Below are 14,144 nucleotides of genomic sequence, written 5' to 3'. Positions count from 1 at the left end.
GAACCTAGAACCAGTGTGACCTTCATATTGATTGAGGCAAAACTATATTGAAAAAGATTTACTCATTCAACAACAGTTTTTCAAGGAAATCAGAACATCTCCCAAGATGCTCGCTTTGATGAATATGCATGTAATTTGAAGTTAAAAAAATATATACCTTAATTATCATTGTAGCTGAGATTTGTATAAGCTAAACTGTAATGGAGAACTTGGTACATGTATGCGATTTTTTTGCAAGATTAGGATAGATAGCATTTCTATACGAATACAGGAAATTTATTTTAATATATAGTGATAGAATCTACCTATCAAGATTTGTTCAGGGATTTTTGGTAGAAATCACTTTCAATTTTATCACGATGGATTAATGGATTATGTACTGAATAGTATTTACACATAATTTTTAGACATAAAGAATAAAATTGTGAAAAATTATTAATCAACCGGCCATTAAACTAGTATATTTGAAAAAAAAAATCAAATGTTATTTAATTCTTTTTCTCTTGCGGAGATTGGATAAAAGTATTAATATTCCTCAGCGAGATGTCATGACAACATGCTTATAGTGAAATATATAACTTCCTCTATTAATCCGAATGCATGCATGCATCTGGGGATTACACTGGTAATTGACTAGAACATTCAGACATGTCAAAGAGAGCCACTTTTTAGGTACATTAAAACTGTACAGGACTGTAGCAGTGTCAATTTCACTGATCCAGCTGTCAATATAACTGACAGCTCTTTCACGTGTGAAGGAGAGGAATTGCTTTACAGCATAAAAATAATTAGGATATAAAGAATAAAAAAGTGTGGAGACAATGCAATTATAAATAAACATTTTGATCATGATTTCAAGGGACTGTGTACTTTTATTTTAGTATACCATTAAAAAAAAAATTACTCGATCTGGTTAGGTGAAATATTTTTTTAACTTGGATTTAAGGAGATCAAAGAAAAAATAACTAAGAGTGCCTGACAATTGAAACAGCTAAAAAAAACATCCATATACAAGGTTTCTCTAAATTAATGCTTTGGTCACTGCGCAAGTTAATGGACGACCTAGCAAGAGAAAATTTGTGTAATCAACAAGCTTCAGACATAAAGATTGCACTTTCTAAAAATACAGACTCCCTTTGTAATTATTTTTTCTCTCTTAGTTCCACAAAGTCATTCCCCAAATTACAGAGCAAAATGGTTAGAATTAGTCATGACTGACTGTGTATGATGATCAAGTGATGTTGGATAATTTTGTGTAGTGCAGGGTTTTTTTTTTTAAAACTTTTTCATTAAACAGTCTGGAAAGTTTTTATTTATTATCTGTGCATGTACTTCTTGTTTTGTTGATCATGCAAGACTAAGCGTGTCTGAATTTCATGCAGAGATGGAGAAAAAAAATTCATCATGTAATGTATATCTACCCTAAATTTTTATACATGTATATATATTTATTATTTTGAAGTTGGTTTTTTTTTTAGGAGAAAAAATAATTGACACTGTATAAAAATTATGTTTCATAATTGTGTTGTGAAGGTGAAATTTTTCACATAAAATAATTGTTAAGTGCATATATTCTAAATATCATTCCCCCATTATTTATTTCCTTAAACTTAAAGTTTTTTTTTCTATAAAAGAACTGTTTTTTCTTTGTCACTTGGTAAAAATGCATGCTCAGCACACTTATAGCCCTGGATTAACATGGTCAGCAATATACATTCATCAGAGGGGGGCGACAAGAGCCCAAAAAATAAAATGTGTGTCAGTAGGAAGACAGTTAGGTGTCAGGGAGTGAATGGCCGGACACATGCCAGTAAATGTGATGTTTAGACCACTCGATAAACATAAAGGACACAAGGTGTCAACTAATTACTCCAGCCCGACACCTGAGTTTTTGGGGGCCCCCTGTCTGTGGCCATGCAGGTAAACAAACAGGTAAACACCAACAAGTCCCACCTGTCACATGACCCACTGAACTCCAGATGTACCTGCGCAATGGTAAGATGGGCTGCCCTAACTAAGCTGGCCCGGTCTTTCAAGATAGATATCAGAGGCATTATCAATTTTATTTTTTCAATGTACCTGCACGTATTTCTTCCCTCATCAAATATTCTGTATTAAGAATTTAAAGATTATGGGGATAAAGATCTTTTATGGTCGTTTATATAAATGGAGATTAGTCTTTGTGCAACATTGTTCACTAGCACTACCAGATGAAATCTGTGTGAAATCTTAAATGTAAGGGGGACTTAATATGTTAGGAAGTTGTATCAATATTTTTTATCTGTATATGTGGAAATAATGTGTTGATTGATTGATTAATTATTAAAGTTAGAGATTTACATGTGCCTGTACCTCATGCTCAGCAGATGGTGTTCAGGCCGGATGCGATAAAGAAATTGACAGAGCAAATGGAAACAAAAAGAGTTGTTGATTTATGTATTAGGGTCAAAAAAATAATTCAATCTTAAACATTTAAGTTTGTTTAAACTCTTAGGAAAAAAATTTCATATAATTTTGTACACTTTATTTTGATTACGAGCAATAGTTAATATTATTATTTTTTAATTGCTTGAGTGCACGTACATAAATTGAAAGTTTAAAAAGAAAAAAACCTAATCCCGAGTTTGAAAGAATTTCTGGTCTGAAACTTGAGATCGCAGAATCGATCTATGTACCTGAGAAACGTGAGGAGAGTGGAGTTAGCTGTTTTGATTTGCTTATTTTTCTGGTGGAGACTGATAAAAAATGTTGCTATTTATACCGTGCATTGTTTACACTGGGGCAAGGGTGGTCCCCATGTTTGTTTACTCAGGTTTGCCTGGAACTAATGCTTTTGTTTACTGTGTTTGTGTTTGCTGCCAGGCCTTATCTTGATAGCTGGGATTCTCACCTGCTGCAGACTAGGGCCCTGGCGCAGGAAACGCTGCATCTGTGGGGCTCTAATACCGGGCTCTGGGATCCATGTAGGCACAGTGTTGAACATAAGATACAAACTATTTACTTTTGGAAACTTGGCTTTTGTAAATAATGTTACGTGTGTTATGTCTTTCAAATTGAGTGTCAATTAAGTCCCAGGAGATTAACTTGAGAATCATGACCGATTTGATTGAATTTATTGCTCTTAGATACTTCATTTTTTACATATTTTTTCATCTCCCCCCTTCTTTCAATGTTATTTCATATCTCCCTTTTTATCTTATCAGCCCCTTTGAGCTGCTACAGAGGCAGTTCAATAATTCAGAGCTTTAAAACCCCTAAGCAGATGCCTGATGAACAATTCAGCTTAAAAAAAATCTGCCTAGAAAATAAAACAAACAAGTACACTGTAGTTCATTGATCTCGGCTGTGCAGAGTGTAAACAAAAATAGCAGCAGCGGAAATTAACGACCCACTTCGTGTTATCAATTAACCTGAAATCCGCTGCTCTGTTCAGCAGTTCTTTTAGATATTGTTTGTCAGTCCCAATCTAGCTGCCATTATCATGTTAAAATTACATATCTTTTTGATATGCTCCACATTTTTTTATCCTTTTATTCAATAAATTCTGTGTTGCACCCCCTAGACCCGTGGGCTTTGCAATTGAGGTAGAGATAATTTTGTTAACTTCTGCAGTAGTTCTTTCAGCTGATGGTTGTTCATAAATAATGGTAGATGACTTTTGAGAAGACCTGTATAGTAGAGTTATTGTTGTACAAACATCAATTCGGGATTCAAGTTAATTTGTTTACAGGGTAAATTGTGTTGTTTGTGACCTTGATGTAGGCCGAACAGACAAGCCAGATATTCATTGTTTATTTTTCAGGCAGTCAGAAATAAAAATTGGCAAAGGCAGCAGTTTTTCGTCTGTTGAAACAGTCTCTCAGTGTGACCATGCAAACAGTGCACGTTCTAGGTCTTGAAATGGAAATGGCCATATCATGTGAAATGTTATTATTTTTGTAAGGGATTTGATTAGTCAGTGTGCAAAATTTTGTGGCAAACGTGAAGCTCAAAGATCAATACTGAAATGTATTGTTTACACTGTTGGTGCTGCCAATGTTTGGCTGTTATTGTTGTGGGCTAAAGACAACACAGGCTTTGTTTATCATACTAGGAAAACAAGAACATTGATTAAATTTTCTGCCTGACACAACCCTGCCAGAGTTCAGAGCACTAACAGCTAGTAGTTTGGGGTCAGAGAAACAGTGGGAGCAAGTACTGTGAGTGGTGGGGGAACCACCAAGAAATGACAGTCATGTTTTTCCTAACCAGACCATTTTTGTATCCCCCAGGAATGATGTCCCCAACAGAAATTCAGCAGCTGTGGAAGGAAGTGGCCGCCCAATCGGGGCTTGAGGGAGGAGACCCGAAGTCGCCATTCAACGGACTGACCACCCCAAACCCCCCAACCCAGGGGCACTGGCCCAACGGGCTGTCACCCGACGGATTCTTACCTGGAACAGGTAAAGTCTGAAAGCTGATAGGTAGAATGTAAAACGGAATGAATGTAATGAAATGGAAAAACATGTCAAAAGTTAAAGGCTGTAGTGAATTATGTATGATATTTTTTTTTTTCATTTTTGTTTAAACAAAGAGATTTAAAATAGATAATGGTAACATTAATGGATTTACTTCAGTGTGATGATCGGTTATGAAATAAATGACAGTAGATGGTGTTTAGATAATTGATATCATTCGTCCATCTTCTTCAGGTCTCATGAATCAGCATCCTATTTCCATTGACACAGAAGAAAAATCAGGGTCATCTAAAACAGGTTGTCTGTTTCGGCATGGACGCTGTAAGTGGCCAAACTGTGACACCCCATGCGAAGATCAGGGAGAATTCCAAAGGTAAATCCAGAAACTGTTTGAGTGTGATTTTTTTTTTTTCAATTTCAGGGGGATAAATTGGGACTGAATCACAATAAATAAATCTATACAACCCACTCATCCAGTATTATAAACTTTCTGAGTCAGCTATTGTAAACAAACACGATTGTTTGGTCACTACAACCACAAGCAAAAACTGTCATGGTTTTTTAGGGGTGGTTTGATATTTTTGTTTGGTTATGTATATAGAGTGTGACATTGGAGAGTTTGTTTCACCTCAGTAAAGAGCAGTTTAGTGTGGTGCCGGAGTGAAATGTCTAAGTCACCCTGAGCAAAGGCGTTCAGTGACACCAGAGCCCTGGTTATGAATACTGCTGTGTGTAATATCACTATTGTATTCTGGGGTTCCGTGTAATACAAGAAGGAAGAGACAAGATTACTATCAGATAAATATTTGTCAAGTTCATCAAAGAGGTTTTCTAGTTTATTTCTGTGCTGTTTTTTGGGGAGGTTCTTTTCATTTACACATTTTGTAGCAAATATTTGTTCTAAATTTAGATCTGATGACTGGGAAAATATTTTAAAGGATAAATTCTCTCTCTCTCAAGGTTGTAATGTTATCAGTTATATTTAAAAACAAAATGACATGATCTTTTAAAACACACAGGTAGCGCACATTAAGCAGCCAAAACGTGCCATATTTTTTACTAGTCTTGAATTTCAATGTCTACAGAATCTGAATTTTTCGTGAAATCAAAAGAGATATGCACTTCATTGTCCTAGATAACAGTCTTCCTCAAGTGCATAATGGTGATACTTACAAAAATGTGTGAATTGTGAAATGATTGTTGCAGTTTGGATTAATAACAAAATAAATTGCTCTCTCTCTGTATACAAAAGATCTACTATATATAGTGGTGATTTACACTTTTTTGTTCTATTTTCTACAGACATTTAGCCACAGAGCATCAGTTGGATGACCGGAGTACCGCCCAGGCCCGTGTCCAGATGCAGGTGGTCAGCCAGCTGGAAATCCAGGTAAAATCCTAGCACTGCAGGGCCTAAACAGATCCAAAATTAATAACTACCCCCCCCCCCCCCCATTTTTCAACTTTTTTTTTCAAGAAGAGTTGGGTGGTTGAAGAGAGATGATGGGGATAAATTTCTAGCCACAGCTAGAACTAGGTTATTTAGGATTCTGAGAATGCCCATGATGTATATAATTATTTTTTTACTATTGATTTTCTTTACCATTGATCCTGCTTTGTAACAGTTTATACGTGAACAAATAAATACATAGATAAATAAAATACTGGCTCAGCAGCAGAGATAAAAGACACAGATTATTAAAGGAATGTTGCCTGTAGAAATAATTAAGACTCCTGCTACGCAGAATCTTCAGCTTTTCATTTGTCATTGGGCACCATCCCTCATGGACTCTTAATTCAACCCAGTGACCGAGTTAAACGACTGATTGCAACGCATGTTATTGACGCTAATTTTAGTAATCAGTGGGTTTATTAAGTAAACCCGGGCAGAGTGAATCAACACTTTTGTCTTTGATGATTGCAAAACAGCTTCATATTATTTTTTTATTTACGGATTGCACCTTAGGATACGGGAAAGATGGAAATTCTGATAAGCACCCACAGCCTCTGTCAACAAGTGGATTAATTTTGCTGCAGTAGATATTTTTTTTTTCATTTCTCAGGCATTTGACACACTTATGAATGAGAAAAGGAAGCTGCAACATTGGGTAATTAGTAGCAGCTGGGAGAGTTTCTTTTGTTTCTCACCCATTAATCAGAATGACTTGTGACCAAAAAAAACATGAGAGGGGAAGTTTGTGATTGAATTTAAAACTAGGTGTCAAAGACATGAAAGGTTGAGACACTGAAGCTCCTCAGATTCTCAGTGTGTCAGTGGGTCAAATGTACAAGTGGGGGTGGCCCCAGGGTCAGCCATTTTGGCATATTCAACTTGCATTGTAAAGGTACTGCTTTCCTGATTTAATCATTAGACAAAAGCAGCATGAAAAAGCTACTTCCGTTTATCAGATTATTTTTTGAAAGCGCATGATTTTTTGGGGGGCATGATTTTAGTGCAAAGATGACTATAAATTTGATACATGCCCAGAACATTAACTTTTTTTTCTTTTTTTTTTTTTTATTCCCCTATGATTAGAACTTGTTGAATGGGAAGCGAATGTGATGTAATTTTCTAAAAATGATCTGCCTGAAATTCCCTGAGTAACTTTATCATGAAATTGTAATGCGCTCAGTTCAACAAATAAATACCTAAAATTCTAATTAACTAAATTGAATTCAGCCAGGGGGGAAAAGGAATGTTTAGAATAATTTTACAGAATGCCATAAGAACATTTACAGATAACCCAGTTGACCTTGAAAATGCACATAAATTTGAATTTATTTCTATTAAATCATTTATTTTTTATTTAAACTTCAATGTTATAATAAGTGTCTTTTTTAATTAAAACATTTTTAATTTAAAATAAACAAAAGCCAAACTTTTCTTATATATTTTAATCTTTAAAAATTAGGCTGCATGTACCAAAATCAGCTAGAACCTCATTGTGAGGAAATTGAATGAAAACAACTAGCTGTCATATCCAGACAACAAAGTCTGACTTCTCAGCTTACAAGGGTATTCAAATTACATGACAGATCCAGTTAATTGATTTAAAACCATGTATGTATTCGTATTCATCATCATGATACACTGCCGGTAGCGATAAACCGTTAGCTATCACTTAGGCTTGTGTAAATGATACTTTGATGTAATTTGCTCGGGGTCCTTTCCCTCCGAAACATTTTTTTTTATTCTGATGCTTAATTCGATAACATTATTCAATATTTGTTTGTTTGTAATATGATCCGATTGCTTCTGCTGTGTTTTCTCAGATGGGGGCCATCAATTTCCCGGAGATAGTATCATTTAGTCTGAAAATGTCACGATCTCTGCAGATTTTATATTTTCAAAAAAATTGTTCTTCAAATTAATTAAAGAAAACGGCATCTTAAATATATGTTTGTTTAATCTCCGTGGGACTTTAATTTTGTTGAAAAGCATTTAATTGTTTTTGGTAATGTGATCATTTTTTTTAAGGAGGATATAAAAAATATAATATAATCTTATCAATGTATACTGAAAGAATTGAAGCACTCAAACTCTATGTATATAATTATTAAATATGATATTAATTGGAGCGTCAAAAAAAGGGGGGGGCATGTAAAATGTTTTTTGCATGCCAAAGATTTTGTTCCACGTTGCCTATAAATCCTGGCAATATTAATGCTAAGAGGGATGTAGAGAGTCTGTCTGTTCCCCTGTCAGTGGATTGTCAAACAGTATCAAAACCAGTCCTAATTAAATTAAGTGCTAAACAACATTGACAAAACCTTGTGATGATTTTGACGGTTATGAGATGTATTCTCACCAATCGTGCCCATCTATCTTTTCCAATTGACAGCTTGATTTTGATGGAATGTCTTTGTATGAATTTACCTGAGTCATCTGTTTCCTCAAACTCTCTATTTAAAATATTTATTGATGGAATTTTAAAAACACAGTTTTTGATTTCACACACCACCTTCCCCCGGAAAATTAATATAATGAATAGCTAAGTTGTTTCCTTAAACTTCATGATTTATTTTGGTTATATTGCATAATTTTTCCCCTATAAGTATTAGTTTTTTACTTCTTCATAGCTGGCTATCATACGATTTTTTTTTCTTTAGGATATTCAATCATTAAGCAATAACAATTGATTTGTTATTTACTAGAATATTTTGTTGTTGGAAACACCAGTTAACTTCTCCATCTTGTTTTAAATGAAATATCAGAAATATGATGGATGGGAAGTTGAGATGGGGGTTATTACAATAACCAAGGATGTTAAATTGATACCAGAAGGGATGCAGGAGGTTATTCGGACAATAAAATTATGAAGCATTAACAAAGGTGTTCTTTTCCTTTTCAACAGTTGGTAAGAGAGAAAGAACTGCTTCAGGGTATGATGCAGCATCTCCACATGAAACAGCCTAAGGCTAAACCAGACCCTCCATCCCCACAGGTAAACAGCCTAACCTCATCCTAATTTGATTTATTAATAAAATTTGAATTTATTTATCATTACTTTAGATTAAAAGGTTCAGTTACTTTACATTTCTGCTTTTTTTTTTCAGAAAGCTTTTCATCCCAAAGTTTCTACGCCTGTTCCCATTTCCATGGCAACAGTGACCTCCCCTGTGGTGGCCGCCCCCAGCCCGCCCAAGCCAGTGGCAGCCTTGTCTTCCCCACTGAAGCAGGCCCCCGTCTCATCTGTCTCAGCCCCACCCACCCCTGTACCCATGGTGACGCACCCTATGTCCCTTTCCCTGGGGATCCCCCCTTCCATGGTGACATCACTCTCCAAGCCCCCCACACCTCAGTCCCACTCACAACCATCAACGCCCACCGGCGGTGGACCAATGAGACGTCGCGTCTCAGACAAGTGTAACCTCCCGATCTCAGCCGGCACCTCAGAGGGTACGACTTAAATAGCCATAATTTCTTCTGATAATCTTTCTAACTCTATTGTATGATGTAGGGTAAGAATGAACTTGTATGTTAAATAAGGACAATCTGACATATAGTTTTGTTGGAGGAAGATTGAAGAATGATAATTTTTGTGTAGTGTATATGATTGAGCTTACTGAAATGCTTCTCTAAAAATGAGGCCTAAAGTTATATTCGTAATTGCCTATCTTTACTGATTATGCTCTATTTGAGGAAAATTGAAAAAATAACATCGCAGAAAAGAATACCAGTAGATTTATTTTCTCCACAATTAATAGTGCATGATATAAATCTTAAATATATCTTTTTGAATTTAAGGTTACAGTAATCAGATGATATTTTAATACATGTCAAATATCTGTCTGTGATGGGAAAATTGCTGACAACATTAATGAATAACATTATGACTCTGTTTTTTCTGTTTATAGAAATCCAAAGAAACCGTGATTTCTACAAGAGCACTGATGTACGACCTCCTTTTACGTACGCTTCATTAATTCGCCAGGTAAGCAGGCCATATTTATTTTTTACATTTTGAAGAATCGGTAATCCATTCATGGAACAAAGTGTATTGTGTTTGCTCTGACTGTTCATAAAGAGGAACAGGTACTAAGTTATCAATCAATTTGTAATAGTGTTGCTAAGTCATGTACACCTTGCAATTTTTTTTTTCATCTTATATTGTTCAAATGTAATTATACAGGTAAATGTAAATAAAGGTAAAAAAAAAAAAATAGAGACACATCTTAGTTAGGATTTAAATTTTTTGATTGATATGAAGTATGATTTTGAAATGGGCAATTTCACATTTTTGGGGGTCTATTGAACTCTTGTCAGGTGCAACTGATTACAATAAAAAGGGAAATATCTTGAGAAACAGAAGATTGTTGATGAGAACCTTGTAACACATTGATATGTTAGATCTGATTAACTAATAAATGTTAAATCACTGATAAATGATTTGATTATCCAATGATACACGTTTGTTGACAGGCTATCATTGAATCGCCTCACAAACAGCTGACACTAAACGAGATCTACCAGTGGTTCCAGAATACCTTTGCTTACTTCCGACGCAATGAGGCGACTTGGAAGGTACAGTCCTATCATCTTATTCTCTGACGTGCCTCGATTATTGAAATTTTTGCAGTCCTAAGTTCAAAGGGGCACAACTAGCTCAAGCAAAATATGACTGAATGTTTAGTACATGTATCAAATGCTACTAGACTTCTGTAGATCAAAAAACAAAAAATGAAAATATGAGAATCAGTAAAATAAATATGAGATTTGCTATCTATTAAAAAAAGAAATTTTAAAAACACCTTTGTAATAAATGCTATTTTAGATCAAAGATTCCCATCTGTATGGTTTTATTTCGATGAATAACTTGCAAATTTTTTCCACAAGGCGTAAAGCGTGATTTAAAAGTACAGCATCAGATGTCAATGTCATTCGACCGTCGTTGTTACATCAGTCAAAATAGAGCATGAATTAAAAGACAGGGTGTATAATTAAAAACAACAAATTGTGTAAATATGTTAGCAGCGTTTCCTGTTCACCTGATACATAATGAATTACCTCAGCGTGATTTACTGATAGAATTAAACCACTGCCAAATTGGAAATGATTAGGCATTTTCACACAGTACATAAAAATATTTGACAACATTTTATCATATTTCATGTATGCTTAGATTAAAAATGTGCTCTAAATAGTTCTTGACATTTAAATAAAAATATTTTGGGGTCTGTATAATAGATGAGTCCTCTTTCAGGTTATGCAATATTTATTTTGCCTCTTCTGCATGCATATTTGTTGTTTCCTTGTTCTATTTTTTAAATTTTTTTGTTTTAAATAATCTTCATGCTTTCAATGCATTAAATGTATTAAACTCTCAGAATAATATCAAATATGTTGTTTTTGATAATATCAATTTGTTCATATAATAATTTTAATTTAATAGAAGAGTGTTTTTTTTTTCCTGTGGACAAAAATTTGAATTTTGATGAAATTTTTGTTTGTTGTTAAAATAACAAGTATAATTAAATTTTCTAAAGATTGATTTATGGCATCTAAATTTACCTGTCAGATGGACTCGTAATTTTTAATTACCTTTTTTTATGATGGGCTGAAAAAATGCATTTCCTGATACAGTGATCAAGTGTACTGTCATCAGGTTTAATTTATTGAAGCACTGGGCAGTAAATTCTACACTAGGACAGCGTCGTTATTGGAGCACGCACAGATAAATCAAACGTTAATATTAAAATTTCAAATAAATCTTATTTTACTTTTTTTTATTGCTCTCAATTTTGATTTAGTCTGTAGATCATTAGAATTGAAAATCAGAAGATCCTCATTTCATGCAATAAATAAAAAAATTGATGAAATTTGCAAATAATTTTTTCAAAAAATTTTTTCACCTGAGATGAATAAAAAAAGTGACAAAATTCGCAACTAATTTTTTTTTTTTCAATTCTTCTTACCTTTAAATGATTCATTTGAAATTTTGGATTTAGATAATTTATTTTCAATTTCCCTTAATATTTGTGGTTTACAGAATGCGGTGCGACACAACCTTAGTCTTCACAAGTGCTTCATGAGAGTTGAGAATGTGAAAGGAGCCGTGTGGACCGTGGATGAGGTGGAGTTCTACAAACGACGACCTCAGAAACTCGGAGGGTACGGCAATACATCCGCATTCATCATCTCCAAAATCTAACTAAGCAAACTCTATTTTCAATGTGATATTCAGGTCACTATTGGAAAGACAAAGAGAAATGCATGTATTATGTTTTGCCCATCTTTGGCCTTGAATAAATTTGGACCTAATTATAAGCAAGTTTTGTTAAGATCATGCACTTATGATAAATAATTTATTGAATTTCAGAAATATGCCTGTCAAAGATGTAAAGAGTCCCTCAATGAATGCTGAACCTGTTATTTTCGGAGAGACTTTCAATGCCACCTTAAGGGTAAATTTTGAGAATAAACAAAAATTTATCAGCACATTTGATTTCTGAATTTAAATGATGTGACACTGTTGCCAACTCCAGTTAAATAGAATTAAAGTCTGAGTGTTTTCCAAGAAGATCTTATTTGTAGTTTTAATTTCTCTAAAAAATCAAATTTGTAGAATTGATGTAATCTTTGCAGGCTGCCATTGAACAGGCCTCCATGTTAAATCACCAGTACAGCAATGGCTCCATGTCTATGGATGGAGTAGAGGATCTGTCGATGAAGTCCAACAGGAACAGTAGCTCAGACAACCTGAGCAAGTACGAGTCCCCCTCACGGTGAGTCAACCAATATCTGTTACTCCATATTACTCCTATTATCTCTGTATTTTAGTTCTTGTAGTAAGGAACATCAGTAAATTTTCAAACAATTTTAATATTTGCTTTGTTAGTTTTTCAACAAGAGTAAAACGTGTCAAAGAAGTATCAATATAAATCAAATAGGCTTTTAGGCACTTTTAATGAAGGACCTGTAGGAACATCATGTTGTTGGGTGGGAAAACCCTGATATGCTGAAGTTCTTCTTAATCTCATTTGGAAATGACATGAACAATTTTCTCAACTTCAATTCTGTGTTACCCAGAACAATTAACTAATGCATTTTGGTTTGTCTTGGTTAAATTACAAAACTTGGATTGGCATAGTTTATTTCATTCTGTTTATTATGGATGGTGTTATAAAACCAGAAAAATGGTAAAATGTTATTATACATGTATAAACAAGCAGCATGTGCATTAATTATTATTGGTAGGTTTTTTGGGGGAAAAAATTTTAAAGGTTGCACTGAAGTTAGTTCTATAATCTGTTATACAAATTGTGACACAATTTGCTATCAGAAAGTAAAATAATAAAATAGAATGTTACATAGGAAAGTAATGCTAATTTTATTTCAATTAATTTTGGATGCATTACTAAATCTTCAAAGTCAATTAGCAGGGGTCTTGATTTTTAGAAATTGAATTATTGCTATTGATGTGAGGAAATACTTTACTTATGAATCCTTGACAAATGATCATTTGTTTTACTTAAGGAAATTCTCTAATGAAATGAAAGGGATAATGGCTATTTTATTATTTATTTTTCAAAGATAGTGGGCAATAGTTTTGCCCAAATAGGTTTTTTAATCAATTTTTATATTGCTGCCAACTCCATATCAAGTTGATGGTCGTGCTATTTCCGTCAGTATACTCTGATATATTGCATAAGAAATTTTCATGAAATATTTAAAAAGGACAGTGTTGCGCTGATCAAAATGTTAATATTTTGTGTGAATTAAGGGCTGAAACCAATAATGATATTCCTTTGTTCTCAATCTATCTCAGTAATTCAACGTATAAAAGATTGTGCTAATAAGTTTTAATATTCATGCTTTTATGTTGACAATTTTTGGAAACAAAGTGACATATATTTGACAAGTTTTCATGATCCATGAACACCTGTTAATAGCTTCACAAACAAAAAATGCTTTGTCTGGGTCACATATACTCTTGTATTAAACATACAATTCGCTTCCTACATAGACATTATGTTTCTTATTGGTTCACCAGAGACAGATGTTTTATATTTCATAAATCATAATATAATAAAACAAGAGTCAAAATAGTCTAGAGATAATTAGCTAATTTGATTCTGTTTACATGAAGTGCGTGAAAGCCTCGCCCTTTGCTGAACCGATTATGACAAGCAATCTATCAGATGTCATTAAAGTCAATTGAAAAACTCTAATTTCAAACGAGAAAA

At 33.9% G+C, this 14,144-nt stretch overlaps 1 protein-coding gene across 5 annotated transcripts in view; it reads left to right on the top strand.

The window, feature by feature from the left end:
* LOC128161317 (forkhead box protein P1-like) overlaps positions 1–14,144 on the top strand; it is a 49,779-nt gene that overhangs the window by 30,516 nt on the left and 5,119 nt on the right. For all 5 annotated transcript variants that reach the window (XM_052824572.1, XM_052824570.1, XM_052824571.1 and 2 more), the window contains 10 exons: positions 4,272–4,442; positions 4,692–4,830; positions 5,760–5,847; positions 8,813–8,902; positions 9,015–9,357; positions 9,816–9,892; positions 10,381–10,482; positions 11,948–12,069; positions 12,278–12,362; positions 12,544–12,683. In XM_052824572.1, coding sequence (XP_052680532.1) covers positions 4,272–4,442; positions 4,692–4,830; positions 5,760–5,847; positions 8,813–8,902; positions 9,015–9,357; positions 9,816–9,892; positions 10,381–10,482; positions 11,948–12,069; positions 12,278–12,362; positions 12,544–12,683 — 1,357 coding nt within the window. The remainder of the gene's footprint in view (positions 1–4,271; positions 4,443–4,691; positions 4,831–5,759; positions 5,848–8,812; positions 8,903–9,014; positions 9,358–9,815; positions 9,893–10,380; positions 10,483–11,947; positions 12,070–12,277; positions 12,363–12,543; positions 12,684–14,144) is intronic.

This window comes from Crassostrea angulata, chromosome 8 (genome assembly GCF_025612915.1).
Source record: "Crassostrea angulata isolate pt1a10 chromosome 8, ASM2561291v2, whole genome shotgun sequence".
Lineage (NCBI taxonomy): Eukaryota > Metazoa > Mollusca > Bivalvia > Ostreida > Ostreidae > Magallana > Magallana angulata.
Note: the sequence above shows the minus strand (reverse complement) of the source record. Positions and strands in the feature narration are given on the sequence as shown.